Raw genomic sequence first — 25,496 nt, 5'->3', positions numbered from 1 at the left:
ATAGCTGAAAATACATCACAGTTAGAGTCTCGCCTTACACAACAAATAACTGAAAATAATACGCAGTTAGAAAAGCGTTTGGTACAACAGATTACAGAAAATAATACACAAGTGTAAGAGAAATTTTCAAAATTTGAAGACGAATTAAGCACAATAAAAAATGACGAAGAAAATTTAAGATCAGAATTTCTTCAACTGAGTAATCGTGTGCGAGAACTGCAACTACATGGCCCTGCACCACCAACAAATAATCAAAGATTGAAGGCACCCACATTCGATGGAAGTATTCCATTTCAAATTTTCAAACTTCAGTTTGAAAAGACAGCAATGGCCAATAATTGGAATGCAGCGGACAAGGTGGCGTCCTTGTTTGTATCATTGAAAGGACCTGCGGCAGAAATCCTTCAGACTATTCCAGACTGTGAACGGGACAACTATGAGGCATTGATGAGTGCGATAGAAAGACGATATGGTAGTGAGCACCGGAAACAAATATACCAGATCGAACTGCAAAATAGGGGTCAGAAAATGAACGAGTCATTGCAAGAGTTCGCAACTGAAATAGAACGACTGGCTCATTTGGCAAATGCAGATGCACCTGTGGATTACATTGAGAGGGTAAAAATTCAATGTTTCATAAATGGAATTCGTGATGTGGACACCAAACGCGCCACATATGCATTGCCAAAAAGAACGTTTGCTGAAACGGTTTCGCACGCCCTCACACAGGAAACAGCTTCCCTACTAAGTAAACCAGCACACAAAGTACAAAGAGTTGAAATGGAACAACCGGCGCTGATGGAAGAAATATTGAAGACTCTGAAGACAATTGCTGCACCGCGAGTAAATACAACAGGAAGATGTTTCAACTGCGGAAAAGCAGGTCACTTTGCCCGAAATTGCAATATAAAAGTAAACCCATCAAAACGGAAACAACCAACAGATAACGAGGACGGAGCATCCACATCTCACAAATCGTTAAACTAAAACGGAACAGTTCAAAGGGGCGTGAGCTGGTTCCCACAACTATTTGCCCCGCCATCTCGATATCACAAATAGGTCGCCATGACAACAATCTTACTATCAATGGCATCGTAAATGGACGACTGTCAACGCTTACTTTGGATACTGGTGCCACACATTCAATTATCCGACCGGATGTGGTAAGAGGAACAGTTGAACCATTAGTCGATTGCAAGCTTCGAACGGCCACCGGGGAGGAAGCAGCTGTCACGGGAAAAGTGTTTTGCGAAGTGATGATTGGTACCCTGGAAGTTAATCACACCTTCATCGTAGCAGAAATCACGGATGAAATTATAATGGGAGTAGATTTCATGATTGATCACGGGGTTACTTTGGATTTAAATAAGCAAATGCTGTTTTGCCAGAACATGGAGATGCCTATAAACACCGGATATGTGACCAACGTTGAAAGTAAGAGGGTGATTGTTGATGATAATCAGAGTATTCCACCAAAATCTGAGGCGATAGTATGGGCCAAAGTGAATGCAGGAGGTGGGACTGAAGAGTTGTGGATTGTGGAACCAACAAAAATAGATACACCCATATTGGTAGGAAGAACGCTTGTGAAAGCTAGAGAAGACGCCACCATTCCGGTCAGAGTAGTGAATGAATTCAACACGCCTATAAGTCTGAAGAAAGGAGCAGTAATTGGACAGTGCCAGAATATAAGTGCAATAGCACGATGCGAACGGTCACAACAGAAGCCTACTATTGAACCACAACAGATAAGTCCTACACTCCTAAATAATTTGCTGAACGAACTGCATGGAAATGAAAAATTAAAAGCAGAAAAACTATTAGAAAAATACGCATCCATATTTGCAAACGAGGGAAACAACACAGGAAGAACCGGCATTGTCAAACATCGCATAAATACCGGAGACGCTAAACCAATCCGACAAGCTCCGCGTAGGGTTCCACTAGCAAAACGTGAGGATGCTAACAAAATTATTGAAGACATGCACAAAAATGGTGTAATCGAACCTTCAATAAGTCCATGGAGCTCACCTATCGTCTTAGTCAAAAAGAAAGATGGTAGCACCCGTTTCTGCGTAGATTATAGGAAGTTGAATGATGTCACAAAGAAAGACAGTTATCCTCTACCGAGAATCGACGATACATTAGACACCTTGTCTGGAGCGAAATGGTTTTCTACATTAGATCTACAAAGTGGATATTGGCAAGTCGAGATTGATGAATGTGACCGTGAAAAGACCGCTTTCAGTATGGGCGACGGGTTATGGGAATTCTCTGTGATGCCATTTGGGTTATGTAATGCGCCTGCAACGTTCGAGCGACTGATGGAACATGTGTTAAAAGGACTCAACTGGAAGACATGTTTGGTGTATCTTGATGACATTATCATCATGGGAAAAAGTTTCGATGATCATCTGAAAAATCTAGAGGAAGTCCTTCAGCGAATAGCATCAGCCGGATTACGCTTGAATCCCAAAAAGTGTTCATTATGGAAGAAGCAGGTCACATATCTCGGACATAAAGTGTCAACTGAGGGGATTCACACCGAGGAGGGAAAAATAAAAGCAGTTAAAGATTGGCCTCGACCCACCAACATACATGAACTCCGCAGCTTCCTCGGCTTATGCACGTATTACCGCCGTTTTGTACCTGGATTTGCGAACGTGGCTAGAAGTTTACATGATTTAACAAAAAAGAATCGCCCGTTTGTATGGCAGTTGGAACAAGAAAAAGCGTTTGAGCAGCTGAAAGAACTACTTTGTACGGCACCGATGTTAGCTTATCCAATACCTGGAAAGAAATTCATCCTGGATACAGATGCGAGCGCTTATGGAATTGGAGGTGTCCTGTCTCAGCTCATCGACGGACAAGAAAGAGTAATTGGGTATTACAGCAGAGTGCTCGGGAAACCAGAGAAAAACTACTGTGTGACGCGAAAAGAACTACTAGCTGTGGTGGAATGTGTAAAACATTTCCACAAGTATTTGTATGGACAACGATTCTTGCTGAGGACTGATCATGCAGCATTAAAATGGTTATTACAGTTTAGGAATCCGGAAGGCCAAATTGCACGATGGATCGAAAGATTACAGAATTACGACTTCGAAACGGAACATCGAAAGGGGATTCACCACAAAAATGCGGATGCATTATCACGTCGCCCTTGTCCACTGGAATGTAAACATTGCTCCAAATCAGAAGGAAAAGAAGGTATAATCGACGTGCGATTACTGAATATAGAACCTGAATATGATTGGACTCCTCACCGCATCAGAATCAATCAGCTGGAGGACCCTGATCTTGCAAAGCTGATAATAGCCAAAGAAAATGGGGTACGACCACCAAAGGAACAAATAAGTAGCGAGAGTCCAACGGCAAAAGCACATTGGGCCCAATGGAACAGCATAAACCTCGTTAATGGATACCTTCATCGTACCTGGGAAAGCGAAGATGGCAAACAGTCTCGTCTGCTGATCATAGTACCGAAGTCCATGATTCCGAAAGTATTGAAAGAATATCACAATGGACCTAGTGGAGGGCACCTTGGAATTACAAAAACTATAGAGAAGATTAAACAACGGTTCTACTGGATCGTTTGTCGAGATTCCATAGCAGAATGGATAAGTAATTGCGTAGAGTGCATGGCAGCTAAAGGCCCTAAAGCCAAAAGTCGCGGTAGGCTACAACAGTACAACGTGGGATCACCATTTGAACTAGTCGCAATGGATGTTGCAGGTCCGTTCCCAACCAGTACGGCCGGAAACAAATATCTACTGGTTGTCATGGACTATTTCAGTAAATGGCCAGAAGTATATGCCTTACCAAACCAAGAAGCGAAGACAGTAGCCGAAGCGTTTGTAGAAAATTGGATAACAAGGTTCGGAGTGCCCGTCGAATTACACTCAGATCAAGGCAGGAATTTCGAATCTTCCATTTTCCAAGAAGTCTGTACATTATTGGGCATTCACAAGACACGGACAACAGCGTTACACCCACAATCAGATGGGATGGTAGAGAGATTCAACCGAACGCTCGAAGAACATCTGCGGAAAATCGTTAATAAAGATCAACGGAATTGGGACAAGTGCATCCAGATGTTCCTGCTGGCGTATCGTTCAGCAAAGCACGAGACAACTGGTTACACGCCAGCAAAGATTATTTTTGGATCTGATCTGCGACTCCCTGCTGATCTTAAGTTTGGAACGAATCCTACAGCTGTAAGAAATGATGGAGATTATTGTTCTGCCTTAAAGGAAGAAATGAATGAATTGCATCTAATGGTAAGACAGCATACGCATCTGATGAGCAATAAGATGAAGGACCGGTTCGATCAAGCGGCAAATTCAAAAGGTTTTGAAGAAGGTGATCTGGTCCTGTTGTACAATCCACTTCGAAAGAAAGGCTTGTCCCCGAAACTGCAGACAGCCTGGGAAGGACCCTATATGGTGATGAAACGACTTAATGACGTGGTATACCGCATACAAAGAAATGGGAAAGCACGATGTAAAATGAAAGTAGTACATTTGGAGAGGCTCGCCCCATTTGGTTCAAGAGGATTTGTGCCTAATCGGGACGATTAGGCTTTAGTGGAGGGCAGTGTTACAAAAAGTAGTATTAAGTTGTATTTGTATTGCTGTATGCATCCCTTATTATGAACAATAGTTGTAGGTATATGGAATAGCATTTGTCGAAACAATAGACGTCTGGCGTCGCACTGTCTGCTTGTCGAAACAATAGACATCTGGCGCCACAGCCGTCTGCTTGAACAATTGCAGAGTCTGGCGCCGCGGCTGTCTGCTTGTCTGCTTGCGTCTGGCGCCGTATAGCATTATGTCCTGGTAATTTCCAGACGCAATATTCTAGAAGGACACGTCGGCATCAGCGAGAAGTGCGTGGCTATATAAGCCGTGGCAACGCCAACGTAATCAATCAGTGCTAAGAGTAAACTGCTATAGTGTAGACGAGTTGTGAAATAAAGAGTTGTTGAATTAAATTAAACAGTGTTGATTTTATTTGTCAATCCAGAGATACGAACCTAACAAAGTAAACTAGCAAGAGTAAATTCGTAACAATATTATGAAACAAAGTCAACACATATTTTTATTTTTATTGATAATTATGTTTTTTTATTTATGTTATAGAAAATTTAATATTTTTTATCGACATATTTATTTTCATTCAAGTGTGAAAACATCTCTGAATAATGAAATCTAATAGATTTTTTGACTGTTACTGACAGAATAGCAATATTGTCTCAAGTCTCAAAAATTGTCTCTAACTTAAAATCTCAAATTTAGAGACTAGAGACTGTATCACAGTACAGAATCGCACGGTAATAGCCCCGACAGACGACAGCGCTAATATGCACTAGCGGGCTTAATTTACATTTACTTGCGCATTTGACCAAAGTTAATGCAATTTTGTAATGCACAAGAATTTCGTGCATTTAGCTGAATTTACCAAATTTGAGTAGGCAACACTGCTCAAAAATAGCCAATTTTTGCTATTTTTTGACAGATGTCGGTCGAAGTTTGTCGCCTCCTTTGCTTTTACAGCATCAGAGGCAAGCAGTTTTATATTGCTAATTAAATTATATGCAAGTATATAAACAAAAACAAAATTTAGTATCTTTAAATGGCAGAAAATAAACAATTCACAGTTTGCTATCTATTTTTCCATTATTCTTAACTTTTTCGCACACTTTTTCCGCATTACATTCAATTATTGCTTTTAATTTCACTCTATTATCTTTGAACGTAATTAATAATAAACGAATTTTTTGGTATTTGATGAAACTTTCTGTAATTTGAAGACTCATAGTATTATTTTCAATGAAAAATGATTAAAAACATTTAATGATTGAGAGCTATCAAGCTTAAATCCTTTTATTGGGTATTGAAAGGTCAAAATTCAGTTCTTCTAATATACTTTAAAAAGATTTAAATACTTTCTCCATATAATAAATAACCACTACATAGTAATTTTTATTCGTACTAAAAGTTGGGTGTTTTAATTTACAATGCCCAAAAATTCTTATTTTGTTCGATCTGACCAAAATGGAAAATGTTATAAAAAACGCTTATTTTGAGGTGCGCTCACACTGGAATAAGTTGAACATTTTATTCCTGGTCAGGGCTATAAGAATGCTATAGAACAGGGATAATGGGATGCCCAACTTATTCCAGTGTGAGAGCGCCTCAAAATAAGCGTTTTTTATAACATTTTCCATTATGGCCAGATCAAACAAAATAAAAATTTTTGGGCATTTTAAATGAAAACACGCAACATTTAGTACGAATAAAAACTTCTATATAGTGGTTATTTATTATATGGAGAAACTATTTAAATCTTTTTAAAGTATATTAGAACAATTGACTTTTGAACTTTCAATACCCAATAAAAGGATTTAAGCTTGATAGCTCTCAATCAAATAAATTTCCATTGAAAATAATTCTATGATGCTTCAAATTACAAAACCTTTCATCAAATACCTTTAAATTTCACAAATTTATTTAATTTTCATTGTTTTTCATTTTTATAAGTGGTCTTAAACGATGCAACAAATCCCTCCGTTTACATATTTTTTTGGTAAGATTTCAGTCTGGCCATCGCTCGTTTCCAATTGCTAAACGTCAAAACCTCCTCAATGCAGTCAACTGTCAAAGTTGAGGTGGTTTTGACGTTTAGCAATTGTTCTCTCACTTCCAGTGAGAGAGGAGTTGGACATCTCATTATCTCTGCTATAGAATGAGGTGGCATAGGACCAAAGGCTAGGCATCTCACTAGGGCTTCCTAAATATTATAAATACTACTGAAACGACCAAATGCCTTAAAAAGAATAAGAGTATGTTGCCGTGTTTCCTTTTGTTAAATTTTCAAATATATTTCGATTATTAAAATTCATGAAGATTAAGTTTACCTAGTTAAATTTAATTTAAAATGTTGGTAAATCTTTCCTATTTTATTAAAAATATTTAAAGAATATTTGTGTAACTACTTAAAAATGTTTATATAAACATTATATGGGTGCAAATAGGCCTCTTGGGGAATCGAACACCCAAAAAATATCGTTAACGTTTTCGTTCAGGTGATCTCAGTTGTTGCCGACCATATGATTCTTTTGTTACTTGTATGTTTCTACAATGGTTGACTCTTTGAAATTTTCATAGAAATTAAAACAGATCTGTCAAACTACTGAAGTGACAGTTCATTGCTTTCAATATTTGGCATACTTATTTGTATGTGTAAGCAATATGGAGTCTCCACAGGTAAAACCTACAGCAATACAGTTAGCATAAAATAAGTTTTTGCCTATCGAGATGCCCCGTAATTCGTATTTAGATGAGTTAGGAGGACAATGCAGGGATGTGTTTATTTGGCATGAACGGTACTATTAATTTTCAATTAGAAGGGTGTAAAAACATTTATTGATTCAGAGCTAATTGTCGCTTTATTAAATATTAAAAGCTCAAAAGTAAGTTGTTTTAATATGCCATAAAATCATAAAAAAAAGATTTAAATAATTTCATCATACATTAAAAGTCCAATATATAACAAATTTTAATCGTTGTACATTAAACTCACCTTTAGGCCACTCACACTTTTAGTCAAAACGAAAATGCACTAGATTCCAAAGAATCGTTATAAACTTTTATTTTTTATAAAATGCACTTCAAAAATAGATAACAAATGTGGGTTAAAATGATTTAAAATTTGAGCTAAACGTTAAATATATGTATGTTATATATATATACAAAATGAGCAAAGGTAATTATAAATTGCAAACAGTTTTTCGAAAACGTTAAATATATCCAGGCGGATTAACTGCGAAAAGGAACCGGGATGCTGCGAAAAGCGGAGATATTATTTGATCGACGTCGTATCGACAAAAGGAGCGGAGGAGGAGAATGTAGAAAGTCATCGCGTTTGGGTGCATGTGCGTGTATGTGTGTTAATGTGTGGTGTTCTCTCGCATGATGAGGTGAATGGTTGATTCGGTGTGGTGAATTGATGCAAACGTGATGCGACGTCGCTACTCATTTAGCCATCCCGGCCCCCCTAGGCGAGTATTTAGCTCAGAAGCCGCTGTAGCTGCTGTAGCGTAGCTACAACGCTGCTGAGGCCTGTTGACCGGCGGGATTGCGGCCTAAGCTGATGGCGTCGTATTGATGTTGCCCGGTTTTGGCGCCAGGAACGGGACTATGCTGGAGAGGGTCTGCGCCGGCGGTATGCCGTCACAGGAGTCCTTTGAGAACGCCTGACGTTACCACTGGTGCGAGGAGCCGGTGGTAATGCTGGTGAGCCTGTCATTGTTCGAGGCGCTGCCGGTACAGTGTTGGTCCGGGGTGCTGCTATTGGGGCAGCTTCAGAGCGAGGGGCGGAAACTGCCGAACGCATGGTTGGCGTTGATGATGATGCCATATCCACGTCCATATTACTCTGTGAGAGAAATGATGATATTAGTAATATATTATGAAATTTACAATAATATGGACTTTCGTGCCATGATATGTGGCATGAATAGGATGTAAATTTTTTATCAGACATTTATATTAAGTCTTTTGTGTCGTTTATGTTATTCAAGGTTTTGATTTGGTAAGCGGTTTATATGTTTTATCGATTTATTGATTTCTTAACATTGCGGTTTCGGTTTTATGTTTCTTTATCTTCGGCGGTTAGTAGAAAGCATAATTTGACGAGCGGTCTGCTTAGCGTTCCGGTTTGAGTGCGGAGATCAACTTCTCGAACATGACCGTCGGAACCGTAATGAAGTTGTTTTATGCGGCCCAGTCGCCATTCCGTAGGAGGGAGACAATCATCTTGTATAAGGACGCAGTCTCCAAGATTTGGTGCCTTTTCTTGAGTTTTCCACCGGTATCTCTTGTGAAGGTCCTTTATGTAGTCTTCCTTCCATCGGCGGCTGAAATCATGATGGAGAATTTTAATTCGTTCCCATCTGTTTAATAAGGAAAGCGACTGTACGTCTGGCTCAGGTATGGCCAGAATGGGTGCTCCTTTGAGAAAATGCCCTGGGGTTAAAGCTGTGAAGTCGGAGGGATCTTGCGAGAGTGGTGAGATAGGTCTGGAGTTTAGTACGGCTTCGATACGAGTGAATAATGTAGTAAACTCCTCATAATTGAACTTATGGTTACCAGCCGTTTTCTTTAAATGGGACTTAAAGCTCTTTACTGCTGATTCCCAGAGTCCGCCCATGTGAGGAGAACATGGGGGTATGAATTGCCAATTGATTCCTTGGGGTGCATATTTTTTGACAATTTCGGGGGACACTTCTTTCATGAATTGTAAAAACTCCTTTTCCGTGGCTCTTTGAGCTCCGACAAAGTTTTTTCCATTGTCGCTCATAATTTTTAAAGGAAATCCGCGTCGTCCGACAAAGCGAGCAAATGCTGCAAGAAAGCCGCAGTAGTCAGATCCGAACATAGCTCGAGGTGTACTGCCTTTGTTGTAAAACATACAAAGACAGCCACATACCCTTTTCTGAATGAGGAAGACCTTAGCATCGAGGCCTATATCTGGAAAGGTCCAGCAAAATCAACCCTTGTGATGGTAAAGGGCAAAGCATAGTTGCAGCGTTCAGGTGGTAGGACTGCCATGATCTGCGTACGCATCTTGTGCTTGTACATAGTACACTGTTTACACATGAAAATGGTTCTTTTAATTTGTGGCTTTAGTCGCGGTATATAGAACTCTTGTCGGACCACTTGTTGCATCAAGCGATGCTCACCATGCAGTGTAAGCCGGTGGAGATATATTAGAAATAAGTATGTTAAACGGGGATTTCTCTGGGATAATGATGGGATGTCGTTCGTTGTAACTAGGGCTGGAGTTGGCTAGTCTTCCATTTGCCCGTAATAATCCCTTAGCGTCCAGGAATGGGTTTAACACGAGAAGTGAGATTCCCTTTTCGAGAGGTCGCTTTTCAAGCAACTTTGATTTCTCTTTGCTGAATTAGCGAGTTTGTGTATACAAGATTAGACTGACCTTGGCATGTTGCAAGTCGGAATATGTTAGTTGTATGTAAGGATCGTTTGATATTCTTTTCACCTTTTGTTTAAGTTTATGGATGAATTTGTGCATATAAGCGACTACCCTTAGTGCTCGAGGAAATGATGAAAATCTTTGGAGAATATCATCGTCTTCTGGATTGATATGAAAATTTTGTATTTTCCGACTTTCCGGAGGTATGATATTCCGAGCAGGAGACTTTGGCCAGAAGTGCTGGTGAGGTGAAGTGGTTTGCAATCTCTTGTCCCCAGATCCGCTGGGTTATCTGCACTTGCAACATGTTGCCATTTTGCTGAGCCAACTAAGGCTAAGATTTGTGATATGTGATTCGATACATATGTCTTCCAAGTATAGGGTGGTTTTTCCAACCATGCTAGAACTATTTCTGAATCTGACCAGAGACACATTTTGTGTTCGTTTAATTTTAGATGAATTTAATCTATCGAAATTAATTTTGCTAACAGAAGAGCACCATTTAGTTCAAGCCGTGGCAGGCTTAGTGTCTTCGAAGGTGCAACTTTGGCTTTGGCTACCAAAAGATGTGAAGTTATTTTACTACCATACTGAGTGCGTATGTAGACTGTTGTGCAATAAGCCTTTTCAGAGGCATCACAGAAACCGTGTAATTCTGCGTTAATGTTAGGGGTGAAATTTACCCATCGAGGGATTCGAATTTCTGATATAGTATGTAGGTTGTTAGCAAATTGAACCCACTTTGTTAAACGTACAGGTTTTACCTGTTCATCCCATTCAGTGCCATCCTGCCACAATTCTTGAATGAGAATTTCAGCTTGAATCATTATTGGCGAGAGCCATCCTGCGGAGTCGAAAAGTTTTGCCACCGAGGAAAGGATTTGTCGTTTTGTAACGTCGGACATTGCAGATATTGACTCAATTATATATGAGAATTGATCTGTTATCGCATTCCATTGAATCCCTAGTGTTTTTGTTGTACTGGCCTTTTCGAATTTAAGGAAGTCAGTATCTAATAAGTCTTCCTTTTCTTGTTATTTTCTTCAGGGGAAAACCTGCTGAATTTAGTGCTTTGATCACTTGAGATAATGATTCGCACGCTATTGGCATACTGTGGCTACCTGATAAAATGTCATCCACATATGTTTGAGTTTGCAACACAGAAGGTGCTAAAGGTAAATTAGTTTCACAAGCTTTTGCAACTTCATGTAATGTCCTAATGGCTAAATAGGGTGCGCAGTTGATGCCAAAGATAACTGTTTTAAGTTTGTAGTCGCTAATTGGACTATTAATTGAATTGCGGAAGACTATGCGTTGGAAATCTTGGTCATCTTCATGCACCAGAACTTGCCTATTCATTTTCTCAACATCCCCGTTAAAAACGTATTTAAACATGCGCCAATTTAGTATTAGCAACATGAGATCAGGTTGTAATGTTAGCCCTGTGTGTAATACATCATTGAGTGATTTGCCTGAGTTCGTACACTTTGAGACATTGAACACCACTCGTACTTTCGTTGTGATCTCATCTGGTCTTATTACCCCATGATGTGGAAGGTAAAAAGATAAATATCTACCTTTGGATATTTTTTCATATGGTATAGTTTCTTCCATATGATTGAGGTCAAGATATTCCTCCATCACATTATCATATGCTGATTTTAGCTCATTTTTCTTCGTCAGGCTTTTTTCCATGCTTAGGAATTGCTGGACTGCTGAGATTCTAGAGTGGCCTAAAGCTATAGTTTCTGGAAAGGTGGATTTGAATGGCAGTCGCACAACATAACGACCATGCTCGTTTCTTGTTGTTGTGGACTGGTAATAGGCTTCGCATGCCTGGTCTTCTTCTGAAAGTTTGGTAATCTGGGGTACTTCTTCCACTTCCCAGAATTTTTTAAGTTCATTATTTAAGTATTCGTTTGTTATATCTTCTACTTGTGTTGTGAAAGAATTTATTTTTTCAGTGACTTGGCCACTTATAATCCACCCAAAGATTGTATTTTGGGCTAACAATTTATTGGAGATTTTCTCTATACCTTCACAAATTATTTGAGGTATTAAGTCACTGCCTAATAATATGTCGATTTGTGATGGGGTATGACAGTTGGGATCTGCTAATTTGAGATGTGAGCATTTTTCCCAGTGTATTTTATTTACTTCATAGCTTGGAAGCAAATTTGTAAGTTGCGGTAGAACGACGGCTTGTGCATCTATTCGTGTATCCGCATTTGGAGAAACTATGGTGATTGGGCATATTTTATTGGAATCTATATATATAAAAGAAAGTTGTGTTAGTTACACCATTTATAACTCAAGAACGGCTGAACCGATTTGGCTGAAAATTGGTGGGGAGGTAGCTTAGAGCCAGAGTAAGGACATAGGATACCTTTTATCTCTTTATGTTGGAATCCAATACAACTCATAAATACAAAAATTATATTTTAAATCATTAGCATTTCTTCAAAATTCATGTTTGTAAGAATCAATTGAATATATGCGTACAATTTTAAGCAGATTCGTCCTCAAAACTGATACAATTGCTAAGTATTAGGAATAGAAGAAAAGAACTGCAACCAAATATGCAGTGTAATAGATTATAACTGGCTCAATAAACAGGCGCTGAGTACGTGCATCTCCAGCGTGCATTTTCCAGCCGCCCTTTTCGTCTTTCCACGCCTGAGAACCGCTTCATCATGTGCAGTATACTGGACTGACTGTCGATTGGACTCCAGTGGGAAGTGATGGAGCTATGTTTCTATCACCGACGCAAAAATTCGGCTTTATTCCGATTAGAGAGCACTTAAACACTTCTCAGAATCAGATGTTCGTTGTTTTGGTTGTTTTTGTTGGAGGCACCTACTTTACTCATTTCGCCTGCTTTCAGCATAGCAAATATCTTTTCAACGGTGGATTTCCCTATCTATATCTCATTAACTAATAATTATAATCCAACTAATAGAAATCTTATAGATGGTAGTAGTAGTAGTATTATCTATGTATCAGCCACAGTGAAGCGTGGACGGGTACTCTAGTTTTGAATAATTCTTCCGCCCATTCCCGAAATTTGAAAATTGGAATGTTTTATTGGCAATTTTAGCCGATTTTGAACCTTTGATGATACAAAGGATCTTTGAGAGCCTTGATCTATTAACGCTCTTAGTTTGAATAAATCATTGTGATTGATTGATTGATTGATTGTTCCCATCGTAGTAAAGCAGCATCAGGCAGTGTTTCTGCGCAAATGGTTACTATAATATGGTCCCTCGATTCTGTGGAGATATTTTGTGTTTTTAACACTGATAAACAATTGGTCACTGTGGAGTGTAGGTTTTGAAATTCCTGGCTAGTTTCTTGTTGAATTTTTGGCTAATGCAATAAAGTTTTTATTGGGTTTTCTATCATAACCCTTTCATTTTCGTACCTTTCGACAAGTGCTTCCCAAGCCAGTTTAAAATGTTCGTCATTTAAAGCGAATTGCTTGACGAGACTGCCTGCTTCCCCTTTTGTTTTATATCTGAGATGGTATAACTTTTGTGCTTGTGAAAGTTTAGGATGGTTTATATAAACGGCAGTGAACATGTCCGGGAAGGACGGCCACTGGTCATAACATCCATTGAAAACTTCAGTATCACAAGCTGGTACTTTTAGATACATGCCTTTATATAGGTCTTCTTTTTGTGTTGTAACTACTCTGGGAGGGGAAGTAGTGGCTCTACTTGGCCTTACTAAACTTATTTGTTTAGTTATCATTCCCTTTGTTAACTCGTACTGATCGCGGCAGTTATCACACTTGGCTGTCGCCGAAGCTTTTGTGTTTTCTGGGAGTTCTGCGTCGTCAGTATCTAGTACTGTATCGTACGCTGCCAGAAGGCGTGCCCATAGATTGTTAGCACTTTCTAATTTTATATTTAAAACTGATTCCGTAATGTCAGTAATAGGGGAAGCTTGAAACCGTGAGCAATATCTTAAAAAGGTATCACTTTCAGTGATAAATTTCGGAATTCTGTGCCTAAAAAAGTCAGATTTGGATCAGGTGATCACAGCTGTGAAAAATTCTTGGAAAACAGCTGATTCTTTTGTTACTTGTAGGTTTATACAATGATTCAACCCGGAATACCATGTGACGAATCCTTGGACCTTGTGAAAACCTTGCCGGAGTTCAAAGGCGACGCGACCCGTTATGTGTCTTGGAGACAAACAGCTCATACTGCTTATAGGGTGTTCGAAGCGTATCAGGGGAGCTCAAGGCACTACCAAGCGGTAGGCATAATACGAAATAAAGTAGTAGGAGCCGCAGATAGCGTTTTATCCTCTTTTAATACAGTTTTAAATTTTTACGCTATCATTTCTCGACTAGACTTTGCCTATGCGGACAAAATACCAATTTATTTAATTGGACAAGAATTGTCGACCCTTAGGCAAGGAAAATCATCAGTGGTGGAGTTCTATGATGCAGTGGAGAGAAAGTTGACTCTGATAGTCAATAAAACAATCATGACCCATGGTGAGAACACCACGCTGATAGGAGCACTTAACAAGAAATATCGGGATGATGCCCTTCACGTGTTCATCTCGGGACTCAACCGCCCTTTGTGCGATGTTCTCTTCTCCTCTAGACACGCTGATCTTCCGTCAGCACTTGCCCTAGCGCAGGAGCTGGAAGCGAATCAAGCCAGATCAACATTTGCATGCTCCTTTAACAGGCAGGCACCCCATAACTTAGACCCTTATTATTATTCACCCCATTACCGTAGAGTACCTCAAGACCAGCGAGGACAAACTCGGCCGGCACATTCAATTGCCAACAGCCCGTGTCAACAGGCTTGAATAAAGGAAAAGCTGAGAAAAGGCAGCATAGTAGTGATCAGCTGCGAATACAAAAAGTTCAGCGTATCAACAATCTCACCCAGGACCAATATAAACCAGAAAGTGAATATTGGAGTGATACCGGCTATGATGACTATTATCATGACGCAGAACTTAAGAGTGCTGAGTATGACCCGGACGGACCGAAGGACGACGTTAATTTTTTAGGACTAAGTCCCTCTTTCCCTATGTCGAAAGGACGCTTAGGGGAAGAGGAATAAGATTTTTAATCGACAACGGTGCTGCAAAGAGCTATGTAAAACACCTTAACGCTCTAAAGGGAATAGAACCTGTGAATAACCCTTTCACTGTTAAATCCGTCCACGGTACCGATATAATAAACAAAAAATGTACAATAAATATATTAAATAAGAATGTTGAATTCTTTGTCCTACCCAGTTTAGAAACTTTTGACGGCATTATAGGATTCGACTTACTAAAAGAGGCTAATGGTCGTATTGACCTGAAGAGTGGTACGTTGAGTTATGACGGTGGAAAGGAAAAATTCTTGTACCAATATTTGTCAATAGGGAGATATCAGATCTGTTGCCAATATTTGTCAATAGGGAGATATCAGATCTGTTGCGTGACGGAATCATTAGACCATCCCGTTCCCCTTATAACAATCCAGTTTGGGTTGTAGATAAGAAAGGTTTAGACGAAAGGGGCAACAAGCGATCACGTCTCGTAATTGACTTTAGAAAGCTAAACACTAAGACAATAAACGATAAATACCCAAATCTGGACACCTCTGTAATCTTGGCAAACATGGGAAGTGCTGAATTTTTCTCGACAAATGGAGGTATTGAAATTATGATTATAAATCTTACACAGTGTATGACACAATTTATGTCTACCATGCAAAACATGATCAAAGATTTAATAAAATCACAAAATCAAATGCTGCAAAATTTATTAAGTAAAAAATGAGCTTACTAAATATCTGTATATGGAATGCCAACGGTGTTAACCAACATAAATTAGAGATTATCAGATTTCTGTCTGAAAAGAATATTGATGTAATGCTTATATCAGAAACTCATTTGACAAATAAAAATAATTTCAATATTCCGGGATTTAGAGTCTATGTCACAAATCATCCAGATGGAAAAGCGCATGGTGGCACGGCAGTGTTGATTAGAAGTCGTTTAAACCACTATGCCCTAGAATCGCATGCTACTCCACAGTTACAAGCTACAACAATTTCACTCAAAAATCGGGGTTGTGACTTAAACCTTACTGCTATATACTGTCCACCTCGTTTTAAAATTACAGAAATCGAATTTTAAGATTTTTTTGGAACACTAGGTCAAAAATTTCTAGCAGGTGGAGATTATAACGCAAAACACACGTACTGGGGCTCACGTCTTATTAATCTGAAAGGACGACAGTTGTACTACACTATTATGAATAAGCATAATAAGCTGGATATAATATCTCCTGGTAAGTCGACATACTGGCCCAGTGACAGAAGAACAAGAAAAAACGTTAACTTCGGTTGCACCGAAGCTAAATACCCTTCACAGGTGCATTTCTGTTAATAACTATCTGTTCAGTTTGTATGGCAGCTATACGCTATAGTAATCCGATCTGAACAATTTCTTCGGAAATTAAATAGTTGCCTTAGAAAATAATCTATACCAAATTTCGTGAAGATAGCACGTCAAATGCGAAAGTTTTCCATACAAGCCCTTGACTCCGATCGCTCAGTTTGTATGGTATTGCTATAGTTAACCGATTTGAACAATTTCTTCGGAGATTACATTGTTGTCCTAGAAAATAATCTATACCAAATTTAGTGAAGATACATTGTCAAATGTCAAAGTTTTCCATACAAGAACTTGATTTCGATCGTTCAGTTTATATGGCAGCTATATGTTATAGTGGTCCGATATCGGCCGTTCCGACAAATGAGCAGCTTCTTGAAGAGAAAATGACGTTTGTAAAATTTCAAAAGGATATCTTAAAAACTGAGGGACTAGTTCGTATATATACAGACAGACAGACGGACGGACAGACATGGCTAAATCGACTCAGCCCAACATACTGATCATTTATATATATACTTTATAGGGTCTCCGACGGTTCCTTCTGGGTGTTACAAACATCGTGACAAACTTAATATACCCTGTTCAGGGTATAAAAATACCAGACTTAATAGATTTTGCTGTAGTCAAAAATATAGATAGATCGCTTATGACAGTTGATACATGTACAGACTTATCATCTGATCATTCTCCTGTACTAATAAAGTTATACGAACAGCCCATGATATTTGAGCCAAAAGTTTCTCTAACATCACATAAAACTAACTGGTTGAAATATAGAAAGTATATCAGCACCCACATCAATATTGATTGCAAAATAAATACAGGAAGAGACATTGATGAAAATATAAGAGAAATTAATGACGTAATAACTAATGCAGCTGTATTGGCAAAACCAAAAAGAAATAACAAACCAGTTGGTTTTAGAAAGATCACCAATAATGAAATAGAGAAACTTGTAAATGAGAAAAGGCGAGCTAGGCGGGAATGGCAGTTAAATCGATCCTCTTCAACTCTGCTTCAACTCAAATCTGCTGTATGAAAGTTAAAAAAACGCTTAAATGCGAAGAGGAACATAACACTGAAAATTATATAAAGAAACTGTGTCCAAATTCTCGCAAGCAAAACTCTCTTTGGAAAGCACAAAAGCCTTTCAAGCCACCAGTAGATTCCAACATGCCTCTAAGACAGTTGAATGGTAATTGGGCACGTAGTGATGAGGATAAGGCAAATTGCTTTGCAAATCACCTAGAAAAGGTATTTCAACCCAATTGCCCAAAGAACAACTTTGAGTTGCCAACCTTGCCCATTACCGCAAAAGAGTCGCATGTGTCTATTAGGACTTCTACTTCTGAAGTTACTAGAATAATAAAAGAGCTTAACCCCAAAAAATCACCTGGACATGATAATATTACCCCAAAAATGCTAATTGAGTTACCAAATATTGCCGTAAAGGTGCTCTCTTTGCTCTTCAATGCAATTCTTAATCTCAGACACTATCCAAATTCGTGGAAAAAGTCGCAGATCATCTTGATAGACAAACCTGGGAAGACTTAACACAGCCGTCTTCATACAGAACAATCAGTCTTCTACCCTGTCTTTCTAAGATATTTGAAAAATTGTTACTATCAAAGATGGCTCCTTTTCTCCACGAAAATAATATAATACCAACGCACCAATTTGGGTTTCGTGAAAAACATAGCACGATTGAGCAAGTACATAGAATTACTAACGAAATAAGAAAAGCATTTGAGCACAGAGAGTACTGTTCAGCTATATTTCTAGACGTGGCTCAGGCGTTTGATAAGGTATGGCATGAGGGCATTTTATACAAGATTAAAAATATTCTACCTTCAAAATTATATAAAACACTGGAATCGTATTTAAAAAATAGAAAATTTATGGTAAAAGTGGGAGATTTCATATCTGATGAAAGACAGATAAGGGCTGGTGTACCCCAGGGCAGTGTTCTAGGCCCAACACTATACATCATATATACAGCAGATCTTCCAACAGTTAACAATGTATTAACTTCTACTTTTGCGGACGACACAGCTATAGTGAGCCGTAACAAATGCCACATAATAGCATCAAGAATATTAGCCGAGTACTTAAAGTTTGTCGAAGAATGGCTAGCCAACTGGCGTATAAAGGTAAATGAACAAAAGTGTAAGCATGTTACATTTTCGCTTAGACCAAAAATGTGTCCGGCAATAAAAATTAACAATATTTTAGTACCCCAAGCGAATGAAGTAACCCATCTTGGTATTCACCTAGATAGAACACTTAAGTGGAAAAAATATATATCTAGTAAAATAACTTGCATGAAGATAAGAGCTGCAAATTTAAATTGGCTATTAAATAAAAACTCCAAACTTAGCCTAGACAACAAAGTGCTTTTATATAATGCGGTCATAAAGCCGATTTGGATGTATGGTATTCAACTGTGGGGTACGACCTGTGCAACTAATATAGACATAATACAAAGGTTCCAATCAAAAATGCTTAGATTAATCACGTGTTCACCATGGTACATGCGTAATGAGAATATCCATAAAGACCTTGGTATTTCTATGGTAAGGAAAGAAGTAGAAGACAGCAGAATTAAATATATATGTAAACTCCGTGGATCACCCAAACCCTTTGGCTAATGCTTTGGTACATTCCTGCAATCAAACACGCCTTAAAAGAAGAGATATGCCCGCGTACTGAGGAGCAATGTATCACCAAAACAGCTCAATCATTTGCTTGAGCGTGCCTAGTTTTTAAATAGGTTAAAGATTTTATTACTTATTGTTAGGCTTTCAAAACAAAAAGCAGATTCAATAAATAAAAAGACATTGAAACAAAAAAAAAAAAAATAGATCTTAAATCAGGATTTCACCAAATCAAACTTGCGGAAAAGGATAGGGAGAAAACGGCTTTCTCAGTTAATAATGGAAAGTACGAGTTTTGCCGGCTCTCCTTTGGCCTGAAAAATGCCCCTAGCATTTTCCAGAGTGCGATTGACGATGTCCTTAGAGAAGAAATTGGGAAAACGTGCCATGTTTACATAGATGACGTTATAATTTTCTCCCAAACTGCCGAACAACGCAGTAAGGACATTGAGAAAATCCTGACAAAACTTTTCGATGCCAATATGCGCGTTTCCCTTGAGAAATCCAAGTTCTTTCAGGCAAGTGTTGAATTTCTAGGCTTTACCGTATCAAAGGAGGGAATCAAAACATGCCCCGACAAAGTCAAGGACATTTTAGAATTTTCTATCCCAAAATCGTTAAGAGCTTTGCGTTCATTCCTAGGATTAGCAGGATATTATCGGTGGTTTATAAAGGACTATGCCTCGATTGCAAGACCTCTAACGAAGTCCTTAAGGTGGGAAAACGGAAATATAGGCGCTAATCAGTCGAAGAAAATTCAAATTACTCTTGATGAAGAGGCACTTAATGCATTTAATAAGATTAAGAAAATCCTTGCATCACAAGACGTATTGTTTCTTTATCCTGAGTACAAGCAAACATTTGATCTGACTACAGATGCCTCTTCTTATGCTATAGGCGCCGTTCTGTCACAGAATGGAAGACCTATCACGATGATTTCCAGGACCCTCTCTTCAACCGAAGAGAACTACGCTACCAATGAGAGAGAACTGCTGGCAATAGTATGGGCTCTACAAAAGCTGCGTAATTATTTGTATGGCGTAAAGAATTTGAATATTTACACCGACCACCAACCCCTCACATTCGCCTTATCCGATAAAAATCCGAACGCGAAAATGAAAAGATGGCGTGCCTTTGTTGAAGAGTTTTCACCGCAATTTCATTACAAGCCTGGTAAGGAAAACTTCGTCGCAGACGCCCTCTCCCGACAACATATGAATGCATTAGACCACGACATGGACTCGGCAAGCATGGCTACGAATAGCGAAGAGTCGCTGTCTCAAACAATCCCCACTGTAAAGAACCCCATAAATTGTTTTCGGAATCAAATAGTCCTTGAAGAAGGAAATTCCACAACGCTTAACTCGAAAATTATATTTAAATCCCGAATGAGGCTCAATAACGTAGGGAAACTGATGAAAACTATAAAACAATGCGTCAACCCAAATGTTGTGAACGGCTTGCAGTGTGAATTGCCCATCTTGGCAAAGATTCAAGATGAGCTGGTCACGGCATATCTGGCCGCCAAATTCCGTCATACCACCAAATAGGTAATAGATGTCTTCAACAAAGATGACCAGCACGAGATACTTCAAATTGAACATAACCGGGCTCATCGGTCACTCCGCGAAAACCAGGAACAAGTCCTTGAAAGTTATTATTTCCACGAAATACGACAAATTTTGAGGGAAATAATATCTAATTGCAAGATATGCCACGAGGCCAAATACCAACGGCATCCCCCAAACCCAGAAATAGGGTCGACTCCTTTACCTGAATATCCAGGAGAAATCCTTCATGTTGACATTTATTCCACCGATAAGACACATTTCCTAACATCAATAGACAAGTTCTCAAAGTTTGCAATAGTATTTCCAATCAAATCTAGAGCCATAGTTGATGTTAAAGAAGCCATATACGAACTTCTCAACTTTTACAGAAATACTAAGGTGTTGGTCTGTGACAATGAGAGATCTTTGAATTCAGAAACCATTAAATCTATACTCAAAAATCACTTTGGCGTCGAAATCTACAACACCCCACCCGCCCATAGTACGACGAACGGTCAGGTAGAAAGATTCCACAGTACCCTCACGGAAATCGCCCGCTGTCAGAAGCTTGAGACTGGTATCGCTAACACAATTGAGCTAATTCTGCTACGCACAGCTAAGTATAACCGCACAATTCATTCAGTAACGAACAAAAAACCAATAGACGTAATACGTTCAACACCGGACGAATTAATAAGGGAAATAAAAACTAGACTTACACGTATTCAGCAGAAGAGCAGAGATTTACAAAAACATAATGAAAATAGACAAACACGACAGTATAATCCAGGAGATAAAGTTTATGTGAAGACTAATAAAAGAATAGGAAACACATTTTCAAAACTTTACACCGAAAAAGTAATCCAAAAGGATCTTGGGACATTTGTTATAATTGATGAACGAAAAGGGCTCAAAAATAATTTGAGACACTGACCGCTCTCCCTTCTGTCGCTCTTAGGATCATGCTGCTTTCGTTAAGCTTTCGAGCTAACGCGGAAATACTTGACTATACCAACTCTTATTACATTCCAATTACATCCGGAGCTGTAGCTGTTTATGAGCAGCATGACTTTCTACTTCATAGAACTAATTTATCAACATTCGAAGCAATAGCTGAGGAGACAAACGAACTACTGATCCAATTCCCACAATCACATGTTAAACGACTATTAGAGAATGACGCCAATGAAATATTGCAACTATTGGACGCAATAAAAATACACCATCGGTACGCTAGAGGTATAAAAATTCTGGGGACTGCCTTGAAATACATAACAGGGACTCCAGACTCCGACGACTTTGAAATGCTCGAGACCAGAACCAATGTCCTATTAGAACCAAACGAACAGCAAATAGCAATAAATTCAGCTACACAAAAGAAAATAAACGAATTGACGGTGACAGTAAACAAATTACTACAAAATGCAAAAAGCACTCAAATAGATACGGGATATCTCTTTTCTCTAGCCTCCGCCAGAAATAGAGCAGTTATAATGGAATTGGAAATCATTTTAACGTCAATCACTCTGGGCAGGTTAAATATCGTCAACCCTATCCTGCTAAATGGTATGGAGATCAATGGGTTGTTAGCTGCTGAACACTCTGCAAATATTAGCATAAGTGATTTATTGTCCATTTCTAAAATTAAGATATTTCAAGATACGAATTGCAAATACTTTGTTATTAAATTCCCAAAAATAGACAGATTCTGTAATAATGAAAAGTTGCTGCCAGGAAAAATTATCTCTCTAGCCTCCTCAGTCCCAAGGGGGCAAAAAAAGTTAGAAGTCGACAAAAATATTTTTTTAAGCTTGCCACGTTAACATTAAAACAAAAATTTTGTTCGAGGACACATGCGATGAAAGGATTCGAAGATAAGACAGGTGCAGCTGGCTGGACATTTGTAACCAAGTGGAATGAATCTCGTTTTTGTAAAAGCATATAAAGGATTAATGTTTTATTTCATATTAATTTTAAATTCATAAATAACAGTAAATCTTTGATGAATACTTTGCTAAAATAAGGAAAAGAACTAGATAATATTTGAATAATGAGCAATTAAGAGTGAAACTCCATGAAACAATGTCAATCATTGTTGATGCATAGAAATATGTCGCAGGAAATGCACTTAAAGCGTGTTTTTTGATTGCATCCTTCTTTACGACAACGCATAAACTTATTTTTATCAGTAACTGCGCAAATAGGTAAATGTTTATTCTTCGTTGTACGCACATCTTTCGGCGGCAGAGGTTTTATGGTTCTTTTTGCCCTTTTTTGCGGTGGTTCATCTTCACTCTCTGATGACGATTCTGCGCTCTTCTCCAGTATAGCATCAGCAATTAAACATTCGGCGATATAGAATTTCAAATCGAGTAAATCCATGATATTACGATGTGCGATGATTGTGTGTCGAATTGTGTCGAACGAATGTGTTGAATCTGCTCCGGGGACCATCCTTTATGCTGAGTGGGTGGATGTACAAGTGTGGTGAGCTGTCTTGTGTGTGAATGTAGTGTCGTCAAGTATTAGTGTGTGCTACTTTTTCCGGATAAAGTGGGGGGATGCTTAACTCATTTAAACAACCAGGATGCCATTATCAACTTCCTCAATAGCGGGGACGTTATCGGCGGATTTTGACCTACATTTTGCGGAGTGTTGGTTAAGTAATTGTAGCGTACAGGGGCTTTCCTTCAGAGGCTGACAAAAGTTTGCCGCTACAGCTTCCTTGCAGTTGTAGAGTGGAATGTATCTACCATTACATTCAGCAATAACGTTTGTGTCTAGCCTCTTCGGTCCTCACGTGCAGTCTACTGGACATTCTTCAAGTATCCGTAGAAATACTTTAAAAATACTTTTTGAGTTTATGACCATTTGTGCAGCCAGCTAGACGTATTATTTGTAGTAAAAACCCAAAATTTGTTCTCTATGCTGGCAATACTGTTAAAAAGAGCGCAATGAGTGTAGTCAGCTGAGCGACACACAGATTTTGTAAAGTGCTAATGATTATTAGTAAAAACTTTGAAAGCTGTGCAACCAAAAAATTCGAAAGTGTGATTAATTTGAATCTAGCAATTACAATAAACAAGGTAAGGTATAGATTTTGTCACTAACTTTGTTCTATTACCCATATTTTTGCCCATATATTTCATGACCAGCCCGCTGCACATTTGTAACATATTAACAAAAAAATGGCAGGTAAATTGTCGGACGATGAGGATGACGAGGAAGAGCGAAATGGCATAGATTTTGAGGAAGAAATAATTGAGGATTTATTAGAGGAAGAGGAATCTTCCCCACCCGAAGTTCTGCCATAAACTCAAGTCCGAAGACTTAAATGGTTTTCAAAAAGCTTTTCAAATTCTTCTGAATGTTCCGACGTAATTGAATGGGACGTTGCTAATAGAGAGATGTGGACACCTCTCAATTATTTTTCAGAGTACTTCGACGATAACTTCTGGAGCTTAGTTTCAGAAAAAAGTAATATGTATGCAATTCAAAACAACCGCAATTTAAACTCCACTCCTTCTGAGTATAAAAAGCTAGTAGGCGCTCATATTGTTGCGGGGTGCATGAAACTTCCAAGGATACGTATGTATTATCGACCTCAAATAAAAGTCCCAGCCATCACACAAATTCCCAGAGACAGACTTTTTAAGTTGCGAAATCACATGCATTTTGTTGACAACATGTCAGTTACCGAAGAGGAAAAAAAAGATAAACTTTGGAGAGTTCGACCAGTACTAGACGTTTTATTGAAAAGGTGTAGATTGATTCCCAAGCCAAAAAAATGCAGCATCGATGAGCAAATGATTCCGTTTTCAGGAAAAACAAGCCTTAAGCAATACGTAAAAGGCAAACCAAATCCAGTAGGATTGAAAAACTTTGTTCTAGCATCGCCTGATGGTTTAATACTGGACTTTTTTATATACCAAGGAGCAAACACGTGGCCCGATGGAAAGCCGAATAAACATTTGGGAATTGGTGGTACTGTTGTACAAAAACTTGCTACAGATCTCAGTGAAGGTAGTGAAGTATTCATTGACCGATATTTCACCTCTATAAACATTCTCGAGCATTTGTTGGATAAAGGAATATTTGCGACTGGTACTATTCAACTCAACAGGATACCTAAGGAACTTCGATCAAAGTTATCAAACGACAAAACTTTATTAAAAAAAGGAAGAGGTAGTCACGAAGAGTTCGCTAGGGAAGATGACAAATTGTGTGTTGTCAAGTGGATGGATAGCCGCTCTGTGCTTATAGCTTCCACGTCAACTGGATCATTACCCCTACAATCCGCTCGACGATGGGATAAAGTAAACAGAAAGTACATTAACGTTGATTGTCCACATGCAATTTCAAGCTACAACAAATACATGGGAGGAGTAGACTTAGCAGATAGGTACGTCTCTTACTACAGGATTGCAATTCGCACCAAAAAATGGCCTTTGAAGGTGTTTTGACATTTTATCGATGTTGCAGCGTGGGTTATGTATAAAAAAGACAAATATGCATGCGGTCGTTATCAACATAAGTCATCTACCTTCGTTATTTATATACAAGTTTTTTTCGATCATACGCGGCGCTACGTAAAGCCCTCCTGCGATCCCTCATCGGTCCGGTGTGCTACTTACATCCACCCCGCTCCGTGCACCTACATACATTCGTCGCCCACAAATAATTTATAATTTTTTATAAGACTTTGATTGCAATAACAATGATTGTGAAAACCTTAAATTATAATAAATTAATGTAAATTTTAACCTATGTGCATTTTTTATTAAATAATTGTTGAGGTGATTAATATTTCGGTGTGCAAATGTGGGCAGCAAATTATTCATGGTCCTTCGAGCCTTAAAGAAAGGCACTATAGATTT

General features: G+C 38.6%; 1 protein-coding gene across 1 annotated transcript; it reads left to right on the top strand.

The window, feature by feature from the left end:
* The first annotated feature begins 660 nt into the window (after positions 1-660).
* LOC125779752 (uncharacterized) lies at positions 661-23,933 on the top strand. Its single transcript, XM_049461023.1, has 4 exons — positions 661-2,062; positions 21,009-21,398; positions 21,578-21,858; positions 23,815-23,933. Exons 1-4 carry the CDS (start codon positions 1,257-1,259, stop codon positions 23,931-23,933), a joined length of 1,596 nt encoding a protein of 531 aa, XP_049316980.1. The 5' UTR covers positions 661-1,256.
* The last annotated feature ends 1,563 nt before the right edge of the window (positions 23,934-25,496 follow it).

The sequence above is a fragment of the Bactrocera dorsalis genome, chromosome 6, assembly GCF_023373825.1.
Source record: "Bactrocera dorsalis isolate Fly_Bdor chromosome 6, ASM2337382v1, whole genome shotgun sequence".
Lineage (NCBI taxonomy): Eukaryota > Metazoa > Arthropoda > Insecta > Diptera > Tephritidae > Bactrocera > Bactrocera dorsalis.
This window is presented reverse-complemented; position numbering and strand designations above follow the sequence as displayed.

Coding starts and splice junctions, on each gene's coding strand:
- LOC125779752 (XM_049461023.1), top strand. CDS start 1,257: ATGATTGGTACCCTGGAAGTTAATCACACCTTCATCGTAGCAGAAATC. Junction 2,063..21,008: donor GTCAAAAAGAAAGATGGTAG/CACCCGTTTCTG, acceptor CAACTTTTACAG/AAATACTAAGGTGTTGGTCT. Junction 21,399..21,577: donor GAAAATAGACAAACACGACA/GTATAATCCAGG, acceptor TGTCGCTCTTAG/GATCATGCTGCTTTCGTTAA.